This window comes from Centropristis striata, chromosome 3 (genome assembly GCF_030273125.1).
Source record: "Centropristis striata isolate RG_2023a ecotype Rhode Island chromosome 3, C.striata_1.0, whole genome shotgun sequence".
NCBI classification, from domain to species: Eukaryota; Metazoa; Chordata; class Actinopteri; order Perciformes; family Serranidae; genus Centropristis; species Centropristis striata.
Window position 1 is genome coordinate 30824126 of NC_081519.1, and position 24705 is coordinate 30848830.

General features: G+C 40.0%; 1 protein-coding gene across 1 annotated transcript; it reads right to left on the bottom strand.

The window, feature by feature from the left end:
• Window positions 1-11708: 11708 nt before the first annotated feature.
• On the bottom strand, window positions 11709-23837 carry wnt7aa (wingless-type MMTV integration site family, member 7Aa). Its single transcript, XM_059330242.1, has 4 exons — window positions 23486-23837; window positions 22960-23186; window positions 19356-19627; window positions 11709-12337 (listed from the first exon to the last, which is right to left on the bottom strand). Exons 1-4 carry the CDS (start codon window positions 23554-23556, stop codon window positions 11858-11860), a joined length of 1050 nt encoding a protein of 349 aa, XP_059186225.1. The 5' UTR covers window positions 23557-23837; the 3' UTR covers window positions 11709-11857.
• Between the last annotated feature and the right edge of the window lie 868 nt (window positions 23838-24705).

Below are 24705 nucleotides of genomic sequence, written 5' to 3' on the forward strand. Positions count from 1 at the left end.
ACCTGCTCTGCATCTGAGTCCTGATTGAGCCTGGCCTGACAATACCAGCATTAGAGAACAGCAGCATGGACATGGAGTGACAGAAAGGATCACTGCTTATGGCTTCAATGCGAGCTCTGCTATTGTGCTTCTCATTCTTCATTCAAAGCATTTAAGGATATATTGATACAGCATTAGTCTGTCATCAAGCTGTTCATTACTCAAGCGTATTTTAGCATGACTGTCACAACCGTTGCTCCAGCTGCCAGATGATCCACCACATTCCTCGGCCTTAATCAACTGTGAATGGTGTGAGGTGATGAAACCATCGAGAATGAGCAAATTCTACACAGGAATTTACGCGTCACAAAAATCGTACCTGCTCTCTCTATAACCATGGATCTCTGCTGGATATGGGATTCGTATTAGCTGTTGGTTGGACCTCTGAGCCGACACTCTGCTTCAGGCTTCAGACATCGTTTCTCATCATTTAATAGCTCAATATGCTTCAGGACCTTTTTACATCCTTTTATTTGGGAAAATTATAGCTTGCTGGGCGTAAAGCAGGAAGTCGTTTGTGTAGCTGATGCTTGCTTATTTGGTTTTCATGTCAGCATGGCCACAGGGACATACCTCCCATGTGCTGTCAGTACAGCGGTTCATACAGTGCACACCATGTGTCATTATTACATTCTTCACACATTTTTACAGTCAAAAGAGAGGCAGCTATACTGTCTGATGTAAACCATGGTAAGGACAACTCATAATTTAGTTCTTGCGCACTGTAAGCTCTAATAACAGCATGACACTCTTCTATGTACTCCACAAATTGGTATGAAGTACAAGCTAACACAAGCATGAGAATCATTTCTAATCCTTTTCATACGTGGAGTGTAATTTCAGATACACGCCACACATGTGGAAGGAAAGCCTGCAGGAGGAAAAAAGGGTAATTAAGTGCATCTTGATGTTATTTCCTTTGGCTTCTTTGGGATTTAGCTGCCTGTCAATCACTGCAAGAAACAAAGGGGGCCTGGGACCTCCTGCATGGCTTCATGTCTCAGTGTGTAACCACAGTACAACTACATGACGCCTCAGTGCCGATGGCAGGAGATCGCTACCTGCTGCACACACTGATCTCTGTTTGGACTGAGATGGAAAAAGCAGGTAGTTGGCATGACTGCAACATTAGAAACCCATATAATCCTTTAAATATAGAGTTCTATTTACCAAATGTCTTTTGTCACGAATATCATGAGAGAATATCATGCAAGAGCATGCAGACTGGTCTCATGCACTTTTTGTATGATACCTATGAAAAGTAATGCACTGAAAAAACTCACATAATTCACCCCAGGTGCTGCTTATCACAACCCATATAGACCGTTGTTGTTGGATGGTGACCTCTAGTGGCCGTGGTAATGATAGGATGTGAGTTAAGCAGGAAGTGAAATATGGGCTGTGTCCACTACCGGGTAATAGCCGGACAATACACGAAATGAGGGGTCTCACTCGCTGAAACGCCCCTAATTTGAATACGAGCAGTCCTGAGCCGGCTTTTGTCGGGACTTTTTTCGTCCCTGTAGAAGAGCAGGGTCTTTTTTCTCCCCTGAAAACATCCTGGTTACTGATTGGATAGATCGCTAAGCAGGATGTGACGAAGTACTCTACACGACAACAACACACACCATTTGTAAAAGCTGGCAAAGCAGTGTTCCCAACTTAGCGATTTGTTGTTAAATTTAGCGACTTTTCAGACCTGGCTTGTTAAGAAGAGCCTCCATTAGCAGCAGTTAGCTACAGTTAGCTCTGTAGCAGTACAGTGTGTATGTGCTGCTGCTACAGGAGGTGTTCACTTAGTGATCTCTGTTTGTTTACAACAAACACCAGACACTCTGTGCACAGTTAGCGATGCCGTTAATTCACAATCACTATGTTTATGATCAGTGGAGACTCTGTGCATAATTATCCATGCTGCTTTCAGCTTCTGAGGTTGTGCACAGTTAACGATGGCGAAAACCATAAGTCACCTCCAGAGTCTCCAAATCCCTCTGGGGGCTAACTTGTAGTGGAGACACGCAGAGTGAGAGGACTTTTGAGAGGGTGTGGCCTGAGACTTTCCCGTTGGCCACTTTCCCCCTAGTGGAAACACGGCTATAGTGAGATGATGTCCTATGCTATAATGGCAGTTGGGAGTGGTCAAACAAACACAGGACTTTGACCCAGGGGATTGGTGTTTCTGTCCCCCATCAAGACCAAAAGTCAATGTTCTTATTCTAAATGAACTTGTAAATGAACTTCTGTATGTAAAATTCTAAGTCCGTCTATGTCACCTACACAACTGTGCCCAGTAGTTCTGCATAGCAGTAGTTATTTCAAGTGAAACCCTGAACATCTTTCCAAACCTTAACTAAACCAAGAGTTTTGGTGCATAAACCTGACCAAGTAGTTCTGTTTCACAACAAGGCGGCAACCTCCCGTTCTGAGCAGTGAAGCAACTTTCTTTCAAAAATTCCAGCGGGGGTCACCAACAATGGTTGCAAAAGAACTCCAGTCCTATCTATCTTAATACTAAATGAGGCTACTTCTCACTTGATTTATTACCTCAGAATTTTTTCTGACACTATGGTCTCAATCGCTTGTAAAAATCTTCTTCAAGACAATTTGATGTCAATAGTTCTAATAATGGCCCCATTTAGAAGAAAATAGAAGACAAAGAATCGTATGATTTGGGGCGTGGCTACCTTTGATTGACAGGTCACTGACAAGGCGAGCCGTCATCAGGAGAGAAGCAGAGCAATGCGTATCCGTGGCAACGTGTCAATAAAGTTATATATAACCTTATAGAGATGTAAAAAAATGACGTTTAGCGGTTTGGTCTCATAACTTTGACCCTTTCACTGTATTTACACTTAATGACAGTTTATTTGAACGTTTTGTTCAGTAAAAATGTCTTGTTCAGCGTTTGGTTGGACTAACAGACACTCCAAGGAGTCGCTGCTCAGTTTTCTGAGGTAAGTAACTTACTGGGGATTTCCACCGGACGCGTTACAGCAGCAGCACGTCTCCACAGCGTTTTTGCTGCGTCTGTCAATTCACACCGGGCGCGTTACTGCAGCAGCACGTCAGCTTAGCGAGCCGGCCGTATACACGCGAGATAACGAGATCACGCGATAATCCTGACCATACGGGAGACCGCAAGATCCCGTGATAAACTTTAAACTCTATTTATACAGTCTATGGATAAACTGTGTGTATAAAGTAAACAACAACAACAAAAACCAACTTACTTTGCTTCTCTGAGGTGAAAGATATGTTGATCTGACCATCTATCCTTATAAAAACAATATGTTATGTCATAAATGATTGTATGATGTTCCACTTCAACAATCAGTCTCTTGTCTTCCGTGTCGCCGATCCTCTGAGACCCTTTGATTGATTGATTGCCGATCTGGTGCCCCGGTCATAACATAATGTTGATGGGAAGTAGTTTTAGGCTGCATGAACTGCGTATTGTGTTTTATTTTGAAAGGGGCAGAAGTGTTTTACGCTGATTCTGAGTCGGACTTCCTGTCTGGTGCGATCTGCTCTGTTGAGATTCACGCGATTTGGCAGCGTCTCGTGGAGAAATAGAAGTCCTACCTAATGCTCGCGTAGAGACGCTGACGCGACGCTGCAGTAACGTTACGCTACGCGCCCGGTGGAAATGCTCTCATTGATTAGAGTGTTACCTATTTGCAACGTCATACGCGACGCTGACGTTACGCTGCAGTAACGCGCCCGGTGGAAATCAGGCTTTACATTTTGTTTTTGTTTTTTGCTAGCCAAAACTAACATCCCAGTTAATGCTCCAGTTAATGCTAACATGAATTAGCAGTGACTTCTCTCAGTCAGGTTGAGGTGTAGAGATGCTGTAGTCAGTGATCAGATCCCTCTCCTCCTCCACAGTCCAGATATGGTCTGCTCCCCGTATCGGAAACAAGATGGCGATGCAAGATGGCGACAATATAACACTGAACTTGATGCTTCCAACGGGCCACAAACCAACGGGTGACGTCACGGTGACTACGTCCATTATTTATATACAGTCTATGTAAAACAGTCATTTTTATGTACGATGTCATACGAACCCCTTCATGAGAATAAATTGCATTATGACACCTCGGGTAACATTAAGACTGATACTTCCCTGTTTTCTGTTGCAGTGATATCCATGCGACATCCAGATAAAACAACAAATTGTTAAACAATAACGACAAAAATCACTGTAAAAACTGCAAATCTACACTCTGCATGGCTAAATGTCACAGAGGTTGTTTTCTTTTTCTTTTTTATTCAAGCAAAAGTAAGGCTTCTTAAATCTCCTAAATTGTGCAAGAAGTTATGCAAAGCACCTTTGCAAACAATCTGATTGCATTTGCTTTAATAGCACTGAAAATATTTTACAAGCAGACAGCAGAAGTTTAGCTCAGGGCTATAGATTTATCATTATCTGGCATGCCCCAGCTTTGGCCTGCTTTAACCAACAAATAACACATCATTCATTATTCAATCACTTCTCAGTCAAATTATGATTTATTGTAGATACAGTGTTTAGAGCTAATGTTTGATTTATGAATCCTTCAATTAAAATCTTCACAACACCCTTTGGTTTTCCAAAGTATGTCTTCCTTGTTTCTCTATCATTCCAGGGCTAAGACGTCATTGTTGGCAGAGGAGATTTCTGTTTGGACCCTGATTGGCCCTCACGCTCAAGGTACTGCTGTAATGATAGTTATTAAGCAGCCACTGTCTTAAATAATCAACGTTCTGACAAAGAATCTCTCCTGCACAAGCCAAGCGTCACAGCTTCCAGCGCGGTTTGCAGTGAAGCAACAACCTGTCAGTGGTTCATGCTAAAGGAGTTATATATTCATTGAGGAATGAATCAAATCAACTCCAAATTAAAACGTACATGAGCAGGAACAGACACAGGGATAAGACCAACCTGGTCTCACAGGAATCCGTGAAATAGCCACGGATTCGCTTAACTCAAAATCCGTGGAATAGCCACAGAATCACTCAAATTTCCGTGAAACTGACACGGATTTAGCTACAATGCAAGTTAATTACAGTCTATCCCGTGGCTATTCCATGGATATTTCTGGCGAGATCTTCGCGACAAAGTGATTATGTACATTCACTGAGTGAATATTTAGAAAATAAAACATATTTCTCGCTAGAAATGTGATCAAAATCCATTTTTATGCAGAAACTAAGTCAAAATATTGATACTTTCAATAAAAATGAGAGAACTGTCCGCCATGTTTTTTGTTCTGACCGCCGGAACCTTGAAAGTCACGTGACTTGGAACAAACCAATAGGAAAAAATATCCATGGAATAGCCATGACTGTCATTAACTTGCATTGTAGCGAAATCAGTGTCAGTTTCACGGAAATTTGAGTGATTCCGTGGCTATTCTACAGATTTTGAGTTAAGCAAATCCGTGGCTATTTCACGGATTCCTGTCAGACCATGTTGGATAAGACAGTCATTGCGATAGCGGAGGAATCACGCGACACAGTGCAGGTGTAGACAGGTGCAAGGCTGGCACCAGCACATGCACACTGCTTGAACAACCAGATGCATTAAACACCTGGGACCTGAGCAGTGACTCACTGGTGTTTATAGGAAAAACACCAAGAAGCAGTTCATTAGTGCTTCACTGATCCCTTTTGGCATGAGCTTTTTGACGGAGTGAGGACGAGTCAGTGCACTTTCTGCCTTTCTGAGGAAGTGCATTGATTATGTTGTTACACAGATAAAGAGCATGTATGACAAAATACCACTGAGAAAGCTGTGGCGCAGCTCACGAATGCTGTTTTATTTGGGGTTTTTTTAAATGAGTATTTCTGTTTTTTCACAATATTACTCTTGCAGAAAGAAGAAATAATAAATTATTGGTGAAACATTTACCAAACAAAACTGCTGGCTCTAATTTCTGCTTATAACCCTTAATAGGGCACTCATTGAAATACTTGCAAATTCCAAATTTCAACCCTAGAGAATATTGGAGGATATTACATACTGCCAGAATGTGTAAAAAAAAACCAGACGGACCCGGGGGAGTGGGTTATATTTTGAGAAAAAAGTTTGAGATTAAAGTGGCAAATCTTCGAGAAAAAAGTAGCTTTTTTCCTCACTTTTTTCTCGTAAATCTGCAACTTTTTTTCTTGTAGATTTGCCACTTTAATCTAGTGAATCTGTAACTTTTTTCTCAAAATATTACTGGTCAATAAAGTTAATATTATTATATTATTATCATACTGATTGGTCAGATGTCTTGGTGTCACCGTCTGTGACGTAGCCTGATCTTTGCTGATTAGCTGGAAGAAATCCATGTGGTTCTACGACCTCACAGAGAGACATGGAGACCCCATTTAGATATCCACTGAAGTTACCAAATATAGTTCTTTGTGCAATAAAGGGATAATGCTGATTTAGCATGTTTATAGTACGGATTGTTGGTCAGACTAAAGCAGTGGTTCTCAAATCGGGGTACGTTTACACCAGGGGGTACGTGACATTTTAAAATATACATTTAAAAAGTAGCATCCATGCAAAAATCCTTTAGAAAAAAAATCTTTAATACATATTTTAGGAAAATATAAGAATAATTTCATGAAATGAATTTTATATTCAGTAGGCTATTCAATGTCATTCTCCTAAAAACCCAGAGTGTCCCCCATACCAGGATGGTTGGACCCAACCTGTCATATGCCACCTGGCATCACCTGTCAATCACTTGAAAACTCAAAGATGGAGTCGTGGTTGAAGCGTAGCAGTTATAGTTTTAAATGGTTATATGTTCACTGTTTTTACTACATTAGTTTGAATCACTACATTTTAGTGATGAGAAATATTTGCAATAAATTTAGTCATGGATTATTAACATTTAAAATGTTTTAAATCGTTTTTGTTTTTTGAAATGTTTGAATTTTGTATGTGTTTATCAGTTCCAAAGTTTAATAAATCAGACACTGATGGCACAGCACTCTGTTTTTAAGTCTTTTTTTTTTTTTTTTCAACCAAAAATGCTTTGCCCTGGTTAGGGGGTACTTGGCTGAAAAAAATATTTCACAGGAGGAACATCACTGAAAAAAGGTTGAAAACAACTGAACTATGCTATGGTGCTTCTGACATGGCCATGGTCAGAGTGCTTTTTTAAATCTTATTTTCAATCTAATATTGGATGATAATATACCATCATAAAGAGGGACCATATATCACCATATATTAGCACAGGCAGGTGGTGAGTTTGTTAGAAGGAGTAGTGGTCATAATATAGATGTATATAATTGTGATAATCAACATGTTTACCCCTCTGGAGTCCATCTATTTATTGAAAATGTTTTATTTACAGTAATAACTTTATTTATATATCATATGTAGACAAGCTGAGAAAGCTAGTTGAAAGTGCATCATAGGAGCTTTCACAGTGTGTCATTTATGTTTCTAAACCATTTTTAAAATGTGAATTTCCTTTCTACAATGAAAATTAATACTATTATTAATTTACATGCTTTGCAGTTTTATTACTTATTATTTTTTCTGCTGTTTTTGTGTGTATAAATGGTTTTAAAAAATGGTACATTTCCATAGACATCTGTGTCTTTTGTTTGTATTTTTTAGTTTAAACTTTGTTAATTAAAACAAAATGAAAAATCTGACTGATAGTCAAGTTTGTGTGGAGAAAAAGGAGCCATGTGATGTAAGGACAGACTGAAAGATGCTAAACAGGGACAGAAATGAATGCATAGTAAGTTGACAAATTTGAACCAAAATATCCTGGACTTCAGAGGTTTACATATCGGATCTGTGTCTGTGACTGTGTCTATTCCATGATGATAGAATTAGTTGCAGGCCTCATCATCAGACTAGTGGAAAGGAAAGTGAAGCTGGTACTTTGTCAGACACTGTGTTGTTGCGTTCTCAGTGACGGAGCCTTGGTGTTACTCGAAGACAAGGCTGTTTGGCCAGCTGCCTTTTCAAAGCGTCATTCTATTGAGGCAAAGTTTAGCCGAGGAATGTTTTGTGCCGATTATTCCGGGAGTAAAGACCTTTTCTGTTGCTCACAGTGAAATCCTTCTTGACATCATCCCCTTGCAATTGTAAAGCCCCCTCCCTGCTTTCGTCCCATTTGCCATTTCCACAAAATAAATAGCATCCCAATTTGATCTGGGTTTTGCATGGTTACCATTTTGTTAATGGGCAGTCTGGCCTCTTGATGAGACGAAGAGCATTTTTGGGGGCCACAGTGTGGTTGTTGTAGCAACGTTGTTGAGGAGTGAATGAAGCAGATGTCAGAGTAATCCATCAGCAGGCAGCTCCACACTCCCACACACACTGCACCGCTAGCCTCCAGCACACCTACTTCACTCTGATCTGTCCTCAGACGGACACTTGAAAAATGTTTATTAAATACAAAATGAGCTCCTTGTGTTACTTCTCAGACAACATTTATTAACCAGGGATGAATGAAAAGACTGTGGTTTTACTTAAAGTACCTGTGATTAAAGAGTATGACAGCAGTTGGATTTAAATCACATATAAGAGTGAGTTTTAATGACAACTGAGTCACTGCTGGCTGGCGTTTGCTGTGATGGAGGCATGTTACAGGCTATCACACCTTCATACTGATCAAGTACAGACTTGTGTAACGTGTCCTTAGAACTAAGTATTTAAAACTGTCAAGTATCAGAAGTTGACTGAATGTTTGCTCTGGATTCTTTGTCTTTATTATCTATTCCTCATTCTGATATTTCATGATCTAAATCAAAACTTTATTTGATTGGTATTTATTTTGTTTGTAAACTCATGTATAATATTACAAATATGTTGAAAGATAGTAAATCATACACAGCTGGGGTGTCCTGGTGATATGGGGGTTAAAGTGCTGACCATAAACCTTGTTCATATCCAGGTCATCTTTCTCCAGACTGACTGCTTTTAATGTCTAATAAAAGACCAAAAATGTTGATAGGAAATGATACCCAGCCCCAATAGGTCCACAGCTGTGGATCACTGTTTACATTTATGAGACATCACATCTGATAAACATCCAGCCTGGAACAGAAACTTGGTCAACAGTATTTCATGTGGTTCAGTCCATGTGTCCAGATGGATGGACTTTCCAAAGTCCAGTATTTATTTATGTTTCCTTATTATTTTGCCTCCACGCCGGTGTGATGTAGTCCGTCAGTACGTTCCATATGTCCCGTTCTTATCACGATATCGCAGAAACACCAAGAGGGAATTTCTTCAAATCTACATTCACAGTTAACCCTTTGATGCACAACATATTGACACCCCTTCTAATGCACAAAATGGGTAAAAACTGACCCTCATTCATTCCCCATGTTATTTAATGCTTGCTGTGTTTCTGTGCTCTATCTTTTGATATCAACTTATTTTATGATTGAATATTCCAAGTATTCTTTAAATATCTGGTTGATAACAACATTATTTCCATTTTGCCTCTCATACTTTATGAAGAAAAACAGTTTTTGTATTATTACATAGCTAACTACTTGACTAAGTAGTTAGCTTTGCAAGCTACTTAGCTAAATACTTAGCAAAGACGTTAGCTAAGTAGTTAGCTTAGCAAGCTACTTAGCTAACTTCTTGGCTAAGTATTTAGCTAAGTAGTTAGCTTAGCAAGCTACTTAGCCAAGAAGTTAGCTAAGTATTTAGCTTAGCAAGCTATTTAGTATTTGGATCCAGGTAATTTTTCCCACATGTTGTGCATTAGAAGAGTAGTGACACAAAAAGGGAATTCATCAAATAATGAATAAAGGAAAACATAAAATTGGGATTTATGAGGATCAAAAACAAACTAATTGAGGAAAACCTGGAATACTGAATGATGAAAATAATTTATTGCTAAGATATAGAACATAAAAAACCTCATACATATCGGGTCACTTTAGACCCATGTTGTGCATCAAAGGGTTAAACTTATTATATTTGTATAGGTCAAAGGTCAAGGTCACTGTGACCTCCCAAATGTATATGCCAATCTTGAAAATTTTTATATGAAATGTCAAATAGAATCGAAGGTTAACTTCACTGTGCCGTCATAATGTTCTCTCAGGAACAGTAGGGAAGACAGTCGAATTTAAATGTTGACTTCAAACTATAGCGACTGTACAGATCTTCTGTGTGAAACATCCAATTTTAAGAATTTGAAGTTTCTTTGAAGCAATCCTCTGTTGTCATGGCTACATAAGTCTCTACAGATATGGATGTAAACTACAACTTGCCAGGTTGGTGGAGGCATGCAACCTCCTGGCAGTAATTCTAGTTTGTCTGTTTGTGAAGACCTTTGCCATGACTAGCCAGCCACTTGGTCGAGCTGGTGACGTTAAACTTGCAGATGTTTTTTAGACAGCAGAGACAACAGAGAGGATGATAAAAAAAAAAACTGTGGGTGCATATTGGAAAAAGGAAAGACAAACAGCTACAAGGCTGCTAACAAATTCATTTAACTTTGTTCAAATTTGAAAAGAAAATGCTGTAGGAGAGAGTTGAACTGACAATATGGATAATAAACCACAACAAGACATAAGAGTTTTCGGCTCTATATCAGTAACAAAGCAAAGGGACATAATGTTTTCTGAAATGGGTTTTAAAATCAAAATGCGGCATATTTCATTCTTACATTATTATCTTTTGCTGCTGAGGAACAAAGCACATTTAAAACAGTGTTTCAGTGGTAATCTCAGTAACTGACCAGTTAGAAATGCTAAGGGAAAATATCTTACATCAGGATTGAAAATAAATAAAAAAAATATTATATAAAAATAATCTGTTACAAAATATATTCCATAAACCAATATTGAAGGGAATTTATGTCTGGAAGCTCACATTTGCTCCTGGTGCTGTTAACTTAGCTCGAAGAGTCAATACGGCTGCTCAGTCACAAACTCCACCACTTTCCAGACAACTAGCAGCAAACTGTGGAGGATAGAAACAATACTATGATACGGAGCCCAGGATCAGTAGTTTGATATTCTTCTGCTAGGCCTAATGCACAGAAGCTGCAGGCTCATCCTGACCGCTCAGCGTTCAGCTCCAGTGTGTAAAGAAAAGAAGAAAGAAAACTATTTTTGCTTTTAAGTGCACTTAAAGGCATCTACACCAACTTAAAACCTTACCAGATTTAGTCAACTGTGGATCATCAGTAGTTATCTCATTTAATAAATTAGTTTGAGGTGAGTCATGCTAACAGAGCACTGCAAAAAAGGTGTGTCTAAAAACAAGAAAAAAACTCTAAATCTGAAATGATCTTGCTGCATGGACAGATAATTTCACTTGACATGATTTCTTAAATTAAGATTATTAAATCTAGAAATAAGCATGTTGTACTTTTAAAATAAGAAATTAACTTTTAAAACAAGATAAATTAAAGCTGCAAGCAGCGATGAACTGGTCTGAGCAGAGTGCATGGTAAATTACTTGTTTCTTACCAAGATAAAAAAAAACTTTAGATTTAGAAGTGTTACATAATTTATCTTGTTTTAAGAGTTAATTTCTTATTTTAAGTGTTCAACATGCTTATTTCTACATTTTACAATCTTAATTTAAGAAATCTTGTCAAGTGAAATTATCTGTCCATGCAGCAAGATCATTTCCCTCAGATTTCGTTTTTTTTATCTTGTTTTTAGACAACACTTTTTTTGCAGAGTGGCCTGCAGAGAAGACAAGCCTGGGGCAGGACATCTTGTATTCAAAAATGTAAAAAGGAATCTATGAGCACATAGGCCGAGTCCAGTGTCATGGCAGATGTCCATTGGCATCAGTATAATAACACACACAGGAACTGGCCAATAAATATTTCTATTTACAGGTATACACTTCTGTCCTCTCACTGCACGTGTTGCATTTCACATAGCAGCACCACAGGAACTTGCAGTTGCACTGCCAAACGCGCGAGTACTGGTGCGTGTTATATCCTCGACCACAACACATCAGGTCGCAGCTGTTGGGTTGCTGAGCCGTTTTGTTGCACAGGCGACCCTGTGTTCCCATGCTGCCGGTCAGAGGGTCAGCCTCGCAGTAGTTGGGTGACCTCTCGAGGTAGACCAGCTCCGTGTCCATGGGCTTCCGGTACGAGTAGGGTTTCTTGATCTTTAGGAAGGTGGGGCGCTTGTTGCGGCTGGCTCGTACCGGCTCCACGTGCACAGCCTGGTTGTACTTGTCTTTGAGCATGAAACCGAGCTGACGGAACTTGGGGAGCGTCGTCCAGCACGTCTTGGTGGTGCAGGATCCCGACACACCGTGACACTTGCACTCCAGACGCATGCCCTTCTCCAGGACCTGCATCACAGAGGGAAAGTTGACATGAAGCAAGGTTTCAAAGTTTCAAACTGAAAAGTATGCAGAGTTGAGGTCCAGTCATATTATAGGAATATTTTTGTTTAGCTTTAACTGTCTGTTGCATGACACATTTCTTACAATTTGTTTGTTGCTGTCTTTTAATAATGAGCAAGTAGGAAACACATATGAGTTCAAAGAAATACTCAGTCCAACATATTGCATGAATAGTTCAACAGGTTGAGACAAAAGTTTTCTAGCATTCCAAATGAATGTAAGCATTCCAGAGATCTCAGAGCTGCTACAGTATGTCACCCTATGGCCAGTAGCGATGTGTGTGCCATTCTTTTACAAGACAGGCTGAGCCTCAATCACACACTCAGAGAAGAAACACACTCATACAGAAGCATGGAAACACTTTCACTGTGGGTTCCCTATGTTCACATTTTTAACCCTTTGATGCACAACATGGGTCTAAAGTGACCCAACATATTTTTATATTATATATCTTTGCAATAAATTATTTTCATCATTCAGTATTCCAGGTTTTCCTCAATTAGTTTGTTTTTGATCATCATACATCCTAATTTTATGTTTTCCTTTATTCATTTTTTAATAAAATCTCTTTTTGTGTCACTATGTTTCTAATGCACAACATGGGTGAAAAATGTATCCATTTTTTAACTAAGTAGCTTGCTAAGCTAACTACTTAGCTAACTTCTTGGCTAAGTAGCTTGCTAAGCTAACTACTTAGCTAACTTCTTGGCTAAGTAGCTTGCTAAGCTAACTACTTAGCTAACTTCTTCGCTAAGTAGCTTGCTAAGCTAACTGCTTAGCCAAGAAGTGGGGTGTCAATATGTTGTGCATCAAAGGACTAATGATATTGAATTCTATTGCACAAATATCACAAACATACAAGTAGTATGTGTGTGTGTGTATGTGTGTGTGTGTGTGTGTGTTATATATTATATACACTGATATATATATATATGGAGGGATTTTTTAGGTTAATAAACTAACAGCAAAACAGGCTTGAAAAGTGTTGGGGTTTTTTTTATTTTAGGTCGGTTTACTTGGCTAGTCTTTTATAACTGTTGTATAATGTCTTCTGTCAAGTCAAGTCAAATCATCTGGGTGTGTAAAGTTAATGAAAGGACAGAGAAATAATGAACATGCAATGAAAAGTAAAATATTTTAGTGGAAATATAAAGTAGCAGAAAATAGAAATAGTCAAGTAAAGTGTAAGGACGTCAGTTTCTACTTGAGTAAACCCTACTTAGTTACTTTCCATTGATGGTATTGTTGAGACAGGCCGTGAAGTTCATCATGTTCTCACGTGTCTCAGCGGTGTGTTGTTCTGTCAGGCAATGCTTCATGTGCCTTTACAGACACTAATTAAACTGGACTCACGACCAACTCTCACATAATTCACTTCAGTCTGAGCGAACACAGTGCTGCACTGTAGCCTCCAAACCAAAAAACTCTATATAAAGATGGATGACATGACAGCTCGCCAGAAGGGAAGCCAAAACCTGTGGATCGCCCACTGGTGGCAGGCTGCAGTAAAGGTCATAAACCCCGCCCCCTCCATGTTCACCGAAAGGACCCGGGCCAAACTAAAAACTCAAAGTAAACTTTAACTAAATTTTTACCCAACATGGTTTCTGTGATCACTTGTAATAGAATAATAAACAAGAGCCTTTAATACTGTGCATGTGTGCAAACACGTGAGGGATTCATCATGTTTTGTCCCGTGCTTCTACAGAACTGTCTGGGTTTACTACACAGATCAACAGTATCTTGATGGACTGTTGACAGCAGCAATGGAATACACTGCAAAAAAGGTGTGTCTAAAAACAAGAAAAAAACTCTAAATCTGAAATGATCTTGCTGCATGGACAGATAATTTAATTTGACAAGATTTCTTAAATTAAGATTGTTAAATCTAGAAATAAGCATGTTGAACGCTTAAAACAAGAAATTAAGTCTTAAAACAAGATAAATTATCCAACACTTCTAAATCTAAAGTTTTTTTTTTATTTTGGTAAGAAACAAATCAATTGCAGTGCACTCTGCTCGGGCCAGTTCATCGCTGCTTGCAGCTTTAATTTATCTTGTTTTAAGAGTTAATTTCTTATTTTAAGCGTTCAACATGCTGATTTCTAGATTTAATCATCTTAATTTAAGAAATCTTGTCATGTGAAATAATCTGTCCATGCAGCAAGATCATTTCCCTCAGATTTAGTGTTTTTATCTTGTTTTAAGACACATCTTTTTTGCAGTGTGTCAGGCAGTTTGTGTGGCGACTGAAGACAAGGAGCACACCAAAAGGCCTGTTCAGGGTTGGCATGGACCCGTTCGGTGTGTTTGGCAGAGTATCCGGGGTATTCTCTGTGTGCCTCTTCCTCCTCACTGAGTGGGAACCCTTGCTGGCATTGGAGAAGCCTCACCCTGCTTTTTAATTATTCCAGTCTGATGTGGCCTCAGACTTTGTGGAGTCTCGTGGGGTAATTGTCAAAAGCCTTGGATGCATCCAGCTTAGTGTGGTCATGCCCCCAAGATCTGACAGGCATTTAATTCACGGAGTTCAGTGAAGTGAAATGCTCACCAAGCTGCCATTGTTTGTCTAACAGAACCCCTGTAAGCCTCCTGTGGCACCTGTAACACTAATGTTTATTCTTCTCAAGAAATTTCAAGGTTGGCACCCAAAACACATGGTGACACACACACTCATTCCAATGAAACATGAAAGCCTTACTACAATAATGACAGAGGTATCAGTTTAGAAGTGTATATTAAGAGATTCACACACTGAATCACATTCTGATGCAACACCTCAAATATGAAGCCTCCTCCCCAAAGTCTCGTCCAGAGACATCAAAGTTCTCCTCTTCCCTCCTGAATGGGACCACAGGCTGTCACTGTGGCGCTGACACACATCTCTCTAAGCTTATTTACTTCGGTTTCTGCATTCATTGTTGTCACATTTCCATGTGTATTCCTCTCATAAAAAGCACTGCATGTTGAGGAATTTCCAAAAATAGAATCAACACGATCTTTTTTGGCACTCTCAAATAGAAAACTCTGAAACATCTCGCATAGCAATGGGCATTCGACATTTTACAGTGAGAAAATGAACGGCTTCAGTATCAACATTAAGATTAAGATTCTCTTATTAGTCCCACAATGAAGAAATTCAACCCTCTGGTTTCAAGTCAGATTCCTAACCTCTAGGCCAAGGGCTGTCCAACATGTACAGAATATTATAAAATCATGAGTGGGGTCAACTCATATGCTCTCATTTTTATGCAAAAAACAGATAAGAGAAGATGTAGAGCATTGGGATTTGACTGTTATATAGATTTGAGTGCATACAGCTGCCACCACTTGTCCTACAGAGCATTGTTTCCATAAAATGGTAAAATGTTAACAAGCAAAGGGTTAAGACTGGTCATCACAATTTTTTCCAGAGCCTAACCTATCATCTTCAAATTGCTTGTTTTATCCAACCAGATCCAGACCATCCTGTTTCACAAGTGAAGCTAGCACACTGCAAAAAAAGGTGTGTAAAAAACAAGTCTGAGGGAAATGATCTTGCTGCATGGACAGATAATTTCACTAGACAAGAGTTCTTGAATTAAGATAGTTAAATCTAGAAATAAGCATGTTAAATGCTTTAAATAACAAATTAACTCTTTAAACAAGATAAACTATCTAACACTTCTAAATCTAAAGTTTTTTAAATCTTGGTAAGAAACAAATCATTTGCAGTGCACTCTGCTCTGACCAGTTCATCGCTGCTTGCAGCTTTAATTTATCTTGTTTTAAGAGTTAATTTCTTATTTTAAGTGTTCAACAAGCTTATTTCTAGATTTAATAATCTTAATTTAAGAAATCTTGTCAAGTGAAATTATCTGTCCATGCAGCAAGATCATTTCCCTCAGATTTAGTGTTTTTATCTGGTTTTTAGACACACCTTTTTTGCAGTGCAGACTGCTGGCTGTAGCTTCATATTTTCTGTACATACACTCACCAGCCACTTTATACACCATGTACACCTGTTCAACTGCTCGTTAACGCAAATATCTAATCAGCTAATCACATTAGACGACCTGCTGAAGTTCAAACTGAGCATCAGAATGGGGAAGAAAGGTGATTTAAGTGACTTTGAACATGGCATGGTTGTTGGTGCAATACAGGCTGGTCCGAGTATTTCACCAACTGCTGATCTAACAACGATCTCTAGGGCTTACAGAGAATAGTCTGATGCAGAGAAAATATCCAGAGAGCCTTGGTGGCGTGTTGATGCCGGAGGTCAGAGGAGAATGACCAGACTGGGTCAACAGTAATTCAGATAACCACTCGAAGCAGATGGGCTACAGCAGCAGAAGACCACACAGCAATTTTATTGGGTACACCTTGCTAGCTAATAAAGCTTCAGTGTGGCTAATGCACTCTCATAATATTTGGTCCCGGGTTCACCTCACTGCACATCTCGTCAGACATTGTAACCTCTTGACTCTACTTTATTTGTCTTTCCTACATGAGAGCAGGGTCTGAGCACACTTTGACTTTATTTCCAACAATGCAACTCTCACTTGACCTGGCGATGTACTCTCACAGTACAGCTCACAGTGAACAGCTAGGCTTATCAGCTAATCAACAAAACATGTAAAGCAAATGTCTAATAAGCAAGTTTTAAATGCTCCAGAGTGAGAAAAACTGAGCCTGACTTGCATAGACTAAAGCAGGGCTGAATGCTATTAGATCACTATACCGCCCTACAAAGTCTAACTGCAGTAACTACGCAAAAGGTAAAACTGAGAAAAACTGCCTTAAACATTTTTTTAAACGTTTTTTAACTGGCCAGCCAAATAGGTAATAGGTAGGTAAGTGATATGACACTTATTTCTACATGTATTGATGATGTCATTTTTATGCTCAATGATGATTTATTTGACCCCAAAAATGTAGTTACTGCATAACTGTAAAAGGTTCTAATAGAAATGATAAACAGAGTGCAGTAACGAGAATGTTGTTGTCTTCTTTCAGCTTTTATATTTTGTTTTCAGTCAAGAAACATTTTCAAATTGATTATTTTTATCAGTGTATCAAGTGTATTAAAATATTTGTGTATTTTAGACTTAATATTGTCAAGAAATGTTATATTTTTGTCTTAATATAATTTATATCTCACGTTTTTTACTTAATCAATATGTAGATTATAATTTCCCTTTCAAATAAACTTATCATTTCTAATATTTTTATATTTAAATTAGTATATATATCCAACGCAGATGGTGGTAAGTGCAATTACTGCTTGGTTTTGAGTTGGATTTTGTGGTTTTTATATCATTATTTCTTTGAAATAAAGCAAAATTTAAATCTAAAACTTTGTCACAAGATAAAACAAACATCAAGGAGTTCATTTTTAGTTATAACTCAATTTTGACCAAAAATGTAGTTACTGCAGTTAGGCTTTGTAGGGCAGTACAAATGACCAGATTTGCTGTAATTACGATAATTATTTTCTATATATCTGTTTACACTATGAACAGTTTAAGATCCTGGGCTGTTGACCTGTGGTCACATGGCACTTTTTGTTGTTGCACTTCTTAGTTTAAAGAAATTCATTGAAAATTGGTCAACAAGACATTCATAACGTATTTGAACAGATTAAACTGTACGCTTGGATCATATTTCAACATTATTTCCTGTTTCAGCTACCAGTAACCTGCTTTAACACTGTCCTGTTGTTGATTGCGACACATTCCTTACAACTGTTTATTTTTCAGTGACAATGTAAAAGGCCAGAACAGAGTATCACAAACCCCTCTGAGGCTTTAGATCAACTCTGGAGCTGAAGAGAGCGTGAGGTTCAGTGACTCAGCTGGAAGTGTGAATGTGTTTGTCTGACTTCATAGATCAGTGAAGGGTGCATTGATCTGATATGCTGCTTCTGCTATCAGCTGTGAACTGTTTCTTTGCCAGTGCCATTTGAAAAAAGCAGTTACATTCATTCAGTCATGCTCTGGCCCTGACCTCATGTTACCTTTCATCAAACTGATCCCATGAAGTCTGTGTAGATTTTAAACTTTGGATATCTGATCTGAACTCTGAAGCAGCGCAGAGGAAAAAGAACATGTTGGATCTGGTGTCAACCCTGTGACACGCTGCTGCCATGTCCAGTAGCCGTGTTTCCTTTAGGGGGAAGAGTGGCCACCGGGAAAGTCTCAGGCCACGCCCTCTCAAAAGTCTGCTCACTCTGCATGTTTCCTCTACAAAAAGGCCTCCAGAGGGATTTATGAGATTCCGGAGGTGACGTATGGTTTTTGATCATTGCGATGGATTAAACACAGGAGACGCAACTGTGGCCGCCGTCGCTAACTGTGCACAACATCAGCAGCTGATCATAAACAAAGCAGCATGGCTAATTATGCACAGAGTCTCCGCTGATCATAAACATCGCAATCGTGAATTAACCGGCATCACTAACTGTGCACAGAGTGTCCGGTGCTTGTTGTAAACAAACAGAGATCGCTAAGTGAACACCTCCTGCAGCAGCAGCACATACACCCTGTACTGCTACAGAGCTAACTGTTAGCCTGTTAGCAATTTGCAGACTCTGGCTCTGCAGCTAAGAGAGACTGCTGCTGAAGGAGGACTGTGCCGCTTCAATTTGTTCTTAGAGAAGAAATATTATCAAGTTTAATCTTGCGAGATCTTGTGGCACGAGATCTCGTCACACCCCTACTGATAGGCCAATATCGGCCGAAAATATCTGTCAACCAATATATCTGTCGGACTCTACTTCGTTTGTGCATCTTGCTTTTTTAAGTGAACACTGCTTAGAGGCATGCAAGGGGAAAAAAAGGAGGCAGTGCCTCAGCAGGCAGCACAGTATCATGGAAGTCAAACATGTGGGTCTATTATAGAGGCTGAATCATTCACCCAGTGCTTATGTTTGATAGTATCTACTGTGAAGGACTTATTGTCTGATCATTATGATAAAAAAGCATACCTTTCGTCCCACTTCATTGTTATGTAAATTCATAAGAGTCCTGGCATTCTGCTTGATCTCCCGCGCGTCCACAAACTCCTTGGAGAAACCCAGGCCGTAGAGGATGTCTGCAGAGCAGCCGCCCCACTTCCAGCCCTCCTCCTGGTTGTAGAAACCCTGTTTCTCCTTGTCGCAGCTGCAGCCGCTCAGGGTCCCCTGGGTGCAGGCCGCAGTCACTGAATGGGCGACCCCGGCAGCAATGATAGCGTAGGTGAACGCGGCCTCCTTACTGCCTGCGAGAAAGAGAAGATACACTTTTAATCACAATTACACCAGGATTCACTATTTCAGGTACTGTCAAGACTCCTTACATACCTGGCATAGCTGCCTCAAACCAAATCATAAAATACACAAGCCAAGCCAAGTCAAATCGCTAATCAAGCTCTCCTAAAACAGACACACTTCAGAGAGTTTAGGGTTCAAATATAATGGAGCAGTTTGGAACGGAACAGGAGAAAGTCTTGACCTGCTGAGGGAGGACGGACAGTTTCACCGTCGTCATGATGAGTTATGATCAAAGAAGTCTGTAAATCCAAGAGCATCATTTAAGAGTTCACCAAGCAACAGTCAGCCTGCAGAGCCTGGTTGGTAAAGCTGATTTTTTTAGACCATTTAGTGGAGAATAAAATATTAAATGTTTAGGCATCATTTTTGGCCCTTTTCCGAGCTGCCGTCACACTGGGATCCACCCTGTGAGGTGAATCTGAAAGGCATGCAGCACCTCCCTACATGGATGGATTTCCACTCCATAAATCTGAGTGCTTCAGGTCAACTGCGTTTTTAATTAAAATGGAGATAATTCCTGTTGAAGCAAATGTGAAAAGCATCCAAAAATGACCACAAGTTGTAAATTACTCCCATAAAGCCATCATCTTTAACAACTCAACTGCCTTACAAACTTTTTAAACATTCGTGTATGACATGTGCAATAGGCCTGTTTTCCCCTGTATAACATGTGCAAAAAGCTTTTTTTCCTGTGTGACATTTGCAATAGGCTTTTCCTTTTCTCTTATTTCCTGAACAGAAGTGCAATGTTTTGTGCGCAATGTATTTGTGCAGTGTTTTGCAGTTTTGCCATGTGTCTCTGTTTGCAGTCCTGGTTACTGTGATTTGTGTGTGGTTTCCTTTTTTGTTTGTTTGTTTGATGGGAGCATGCCTTGTTTGGTTATTTATTTAATATTTATTTTTTTTGCACTGACGGGAGAGCTGTGACCCAATTTCATTGCGCTAACATATTTTTTTATACTACTGTGCAATGACAATAAAGACTCTAAATAAGGTCATAGTTCTTCAAACACTGAATAAAGTGCAACTGTTGAGCTTTGCTGGAACAAATAGAGAGCTGTCCTGCTCAAACACAAACTCACAAACTCAAAAATGCAAAGTAGACAGAACAACAAACACAGAAGTATCCCATGTTAGCATAAACATGACATATAAAACTGTGTGATCGGCCTATATAGCCAGGAGAGAAGCAGCCAGGAGAGAAGCAGCCAGGGCTCACGGTGAGTTACTTTAAGCAGCCAACGTGGTGAGTGGGGACATTACAAAATACTGTACATTGCTGCATCAGTTATCAGTGTTCCAGTCTACTGAAATAAAACAATGGATTCAGACAGGCTGTGTGCAGGGCAGCTGGACCGAGCAGCACTTGAGCTGACCTGCTGTCTAAAAATTTACCTGATTCTCATCCAAACTTGGGTAAAATTTGGATTCAGAGTTTTGTTTAAATCAGAGGATATGGATTTAAGTGTTGTTGTCTTCTGAAGCAGTGGTCTAAAATCATTCGACATAAAGCGTCCGCTGCCAAAGCTGCAGGACCTGGAGCTACATTTGTAAACCTAGAACTGAGTACTTGTCTGAACTTGAAGCTTTTGGGGGAAAAGTATTTTATGAACATACATGACGGTGGTTTAGCTTAGAGTAGATAACAAGCATGGAGGTCTAAAGTAACAGAAGGTGGATGAAATGCATACAGTTACAGTATGAAGACATGACAATGTATCATCTTCACCACTCCAACCACAGGTCACACTGACACTGGTGAACTGTGTGCACCACAGTGAATCAGACATCCACTCTGTTTCAGCTAGTAATAGGCTACAACCATTTCAGAAGAATCATATCATGTACACTGCAGCAATGAGCAGAAATGAAAGGCCCCTTTAATCCTTAATGACACTCAAGCGGTGCATGTATTTCTCTGTGATGACAGGGTGAACTCAAAGGACAAGACAGAGGAATACCAATGTGTTAAACATGATTCTCCACTTATTTCCGCAGTCCTGTCTGTGGAGCAACCATCGCCTCCAGCCTTGTTCCACACACGAGAAAATCTGTGGCTTATTTTCCCACCAAGAGCAGATGCGCTGAGTTTGAGCCTCAGACTTAAACACATTTGTCAAGTGTCAGAGGTCGAACAGCCTTTCTACAAATCATAGCAATTTTCTAAACTTTAAAACTTCCGAAACACTTGTGAAGACAGTGCATACTCTAGAGATAACATGCAACACACATGCTGTTTATGATCTGTGTGCAAGCAACATGGAGCTGCTGGTGTCAAACCACAACTCAGCAGCTTATTTCTCATTTTCTCTCAACTATCAAGATCAAGCATGCTGACATGTTTCAACAATGTCTTTTATGGTACTGAATGATGAAGTGGAGCTCTCAGTGTAATACATTAAGATTACTTCCCTTCAAATACAACAATAATAATAATTCTGTATTTAACTGCCCTGTAAATGTACAGAGTCCTGTAGGAAGATCAGTATGTACAGTGGCTGTCATATGAGCACAAAGCAAACACAGAACCCTACAAAAATATCTGGCAATTTAATTTTATACAAAACATAAATTAGTTGTAAATAGTTTTTAACCCTTTGATGCACAACATGGGTAAGTTTTTATATTCTATAGCTTTGCAATACATTCATTTCATCATTCAGTATTGCAGGTTTTACTCAATTAACTTGTTTTTGATCACCATGCATCCAAATTTTTTGTTTTCATTTCTTACTTTTTTAATAAAAACCCTTTTTGTATCACTATGCCTCTAATGCAAAAGGTAATTTTTGACCCATGTGTGTAAACTTGATGTAATAATACAAAAACTATTTTTCTTCATAAAGTATGAAAGGAAAAATGGATATACTGATCTGTTGTAATAAAAAAAGATATTCAAACACACAGCCAGCATGAAATAACATGGGAAATGAATGCAGGTCATTTTTGACCCATGTTGTGCATTAGAAGGTGTTTATATGTTGTGCATCAAAGGGTTAAGGTGCATGTATTATGCTGATTGCCTTTTGTTAAACTTCCTCTTACTGACACATTCATTGGAGTGATTAGCTCTTCAGCTGTAATTAATTTACCAAAAAGTCTGAAGGGAAGCTAATTTGAATGCTAGTCACAATAAGACAAAACTACATGGTTCAAGATAAAAAAATAAAATATTTATATTACTTCATTATGAAATTGTTTTAACTCCATCGCATTAGTTCATGTAAAGTTTGTCCCCCTTTGTGCACAGCTTATTGAAATGAAATCAAATGCAACATACCCACTTTGAGCTCTTTCCCGAACACGGTCCTCTCTGCCAGGGCCGAGCAGTTCCAGCGTCCGTGTCTGAACTGAAACTGACACTCATTGATCCCCATCTGAACTCCCTCTCCGATCACTATGATCGCGTCGGGTCGGCTCTGACAGATAGTCCTCTGACGGGGGGCTAAGCCGGGGATTTTATTACAGATGATGCTCGCTCCCAGGGCAACCACCGATGACAGACCCCTGCGGTGGAGGGGAAACGTTAAAATGTGGCCTTTTTCCTATGGAACGTCTGCACGTGTTTTAATACAGACCTTACATTAATCTGAGGGAAAAGACAATGTCCCGACTCATCACACGTTTATAACTACACCTTCACCAAATGTTCATGAGTTAAACTATAAAAGACCCAACATAAAGCTCTGAAGAGTCTGTCACAAGTGCAAAGCATCATTACAATCATTATTATATTAATATCAACAACATTTTCCTACATTCGTTTCAGATCTTAATAGTGTGAAGATGCAATCCCAGCAACTCACCCGATTTTCAGATACAGTACTCCAAGACACAGGAAAAAATGTAAAATCCAGCGCCGTGTCTTCCTGCTCATGGTGCTCAGCCCAGCCGGTGGATTTATGATAATGCTCTGCTAATCAACCAGCAGCCTTATGTGCAGGTCCGCGGGCTGTCCAGCTGCTCCGAACTGCAGGCGTCAGGAAAGCTCCTCGGAACAAACCAAAGTTTGTGGAAATAAACTCGTCCTGGTTTCATTTGGTAGCTGCCCGGTGGTGAGAGCCTGCGGTGGAGCATTGGGGCTGTTGTTTTCAGGTAAGCAGTGATCAGGCTCACTGAGTGGGAGTGTGTGTGAGTGTGTGTGTACCTTTTGTATCAGGGCGTGTTCTGCAGAGGATCTGCCTGCAGGTACACGCTGTCAGTGTGAGGCGCTCACAGCTGCAGACCTGGGTACAGCTATAGACCTGGGTAAAGCTGCAGACCTGGGTACAAGCTGCAGACCTGGGTACAGCTGCAGACCTGGGTACAGCTATAGACTTGGGTACAGCTAATAGACCTGGGTACAGCTATAGACCTGGGTACAGCTGCAGACCTGGGTACAGCTGCAGACCTGGGTACAGCTGCAGACCTGGGTACAGCTATAGACCTGGGTACAACTGCAGACCTGGGTACAGCTATAGACCTGTGTACAAGCTGCAGACCTGGGTACAGCTGCAGACCTGGGTACAAGCTGCAGATCTGGGTACAGCTGCAGACCTGGGTACAAGCTGCAGACCTGGGTACAGCTATAGACCTGGGTACAGCTATAGACCTGGGTACAGCTGCAGACCTGGGTACAAGCTGCAGATCTGGGTACAGCTGCAGACCTGGGTACAGCTGCAGACCTGGGTACAGCTATAGACCTGGGTACAGCTATAGACCTGGGTACACCTGCAGACCTGGGTACAGCTGCAGACCTGGGTACAGCTGCAGACCTGGGTACAAGCTGCAGACCTGGGTACAGCTGCAGACCTGGGTACAGCTATAGACTTGGGTACAGCTAATAGACCTGGGTACAGCTATAGACCTGGGTACAGCTATAGACCTGGGTACAGCTGCAGACCTGGGTACAGCTGCAGACCTGGGTACAGCTGCAGACCTGGGCACAGCTATAGACGTGGGTACAGCTAATAGACCTGGGTACAGCTATAGACTTGGGTACAGCTGCAGACCTGGGTACAGCTGCAGACCTGGGTACAGCTATAGA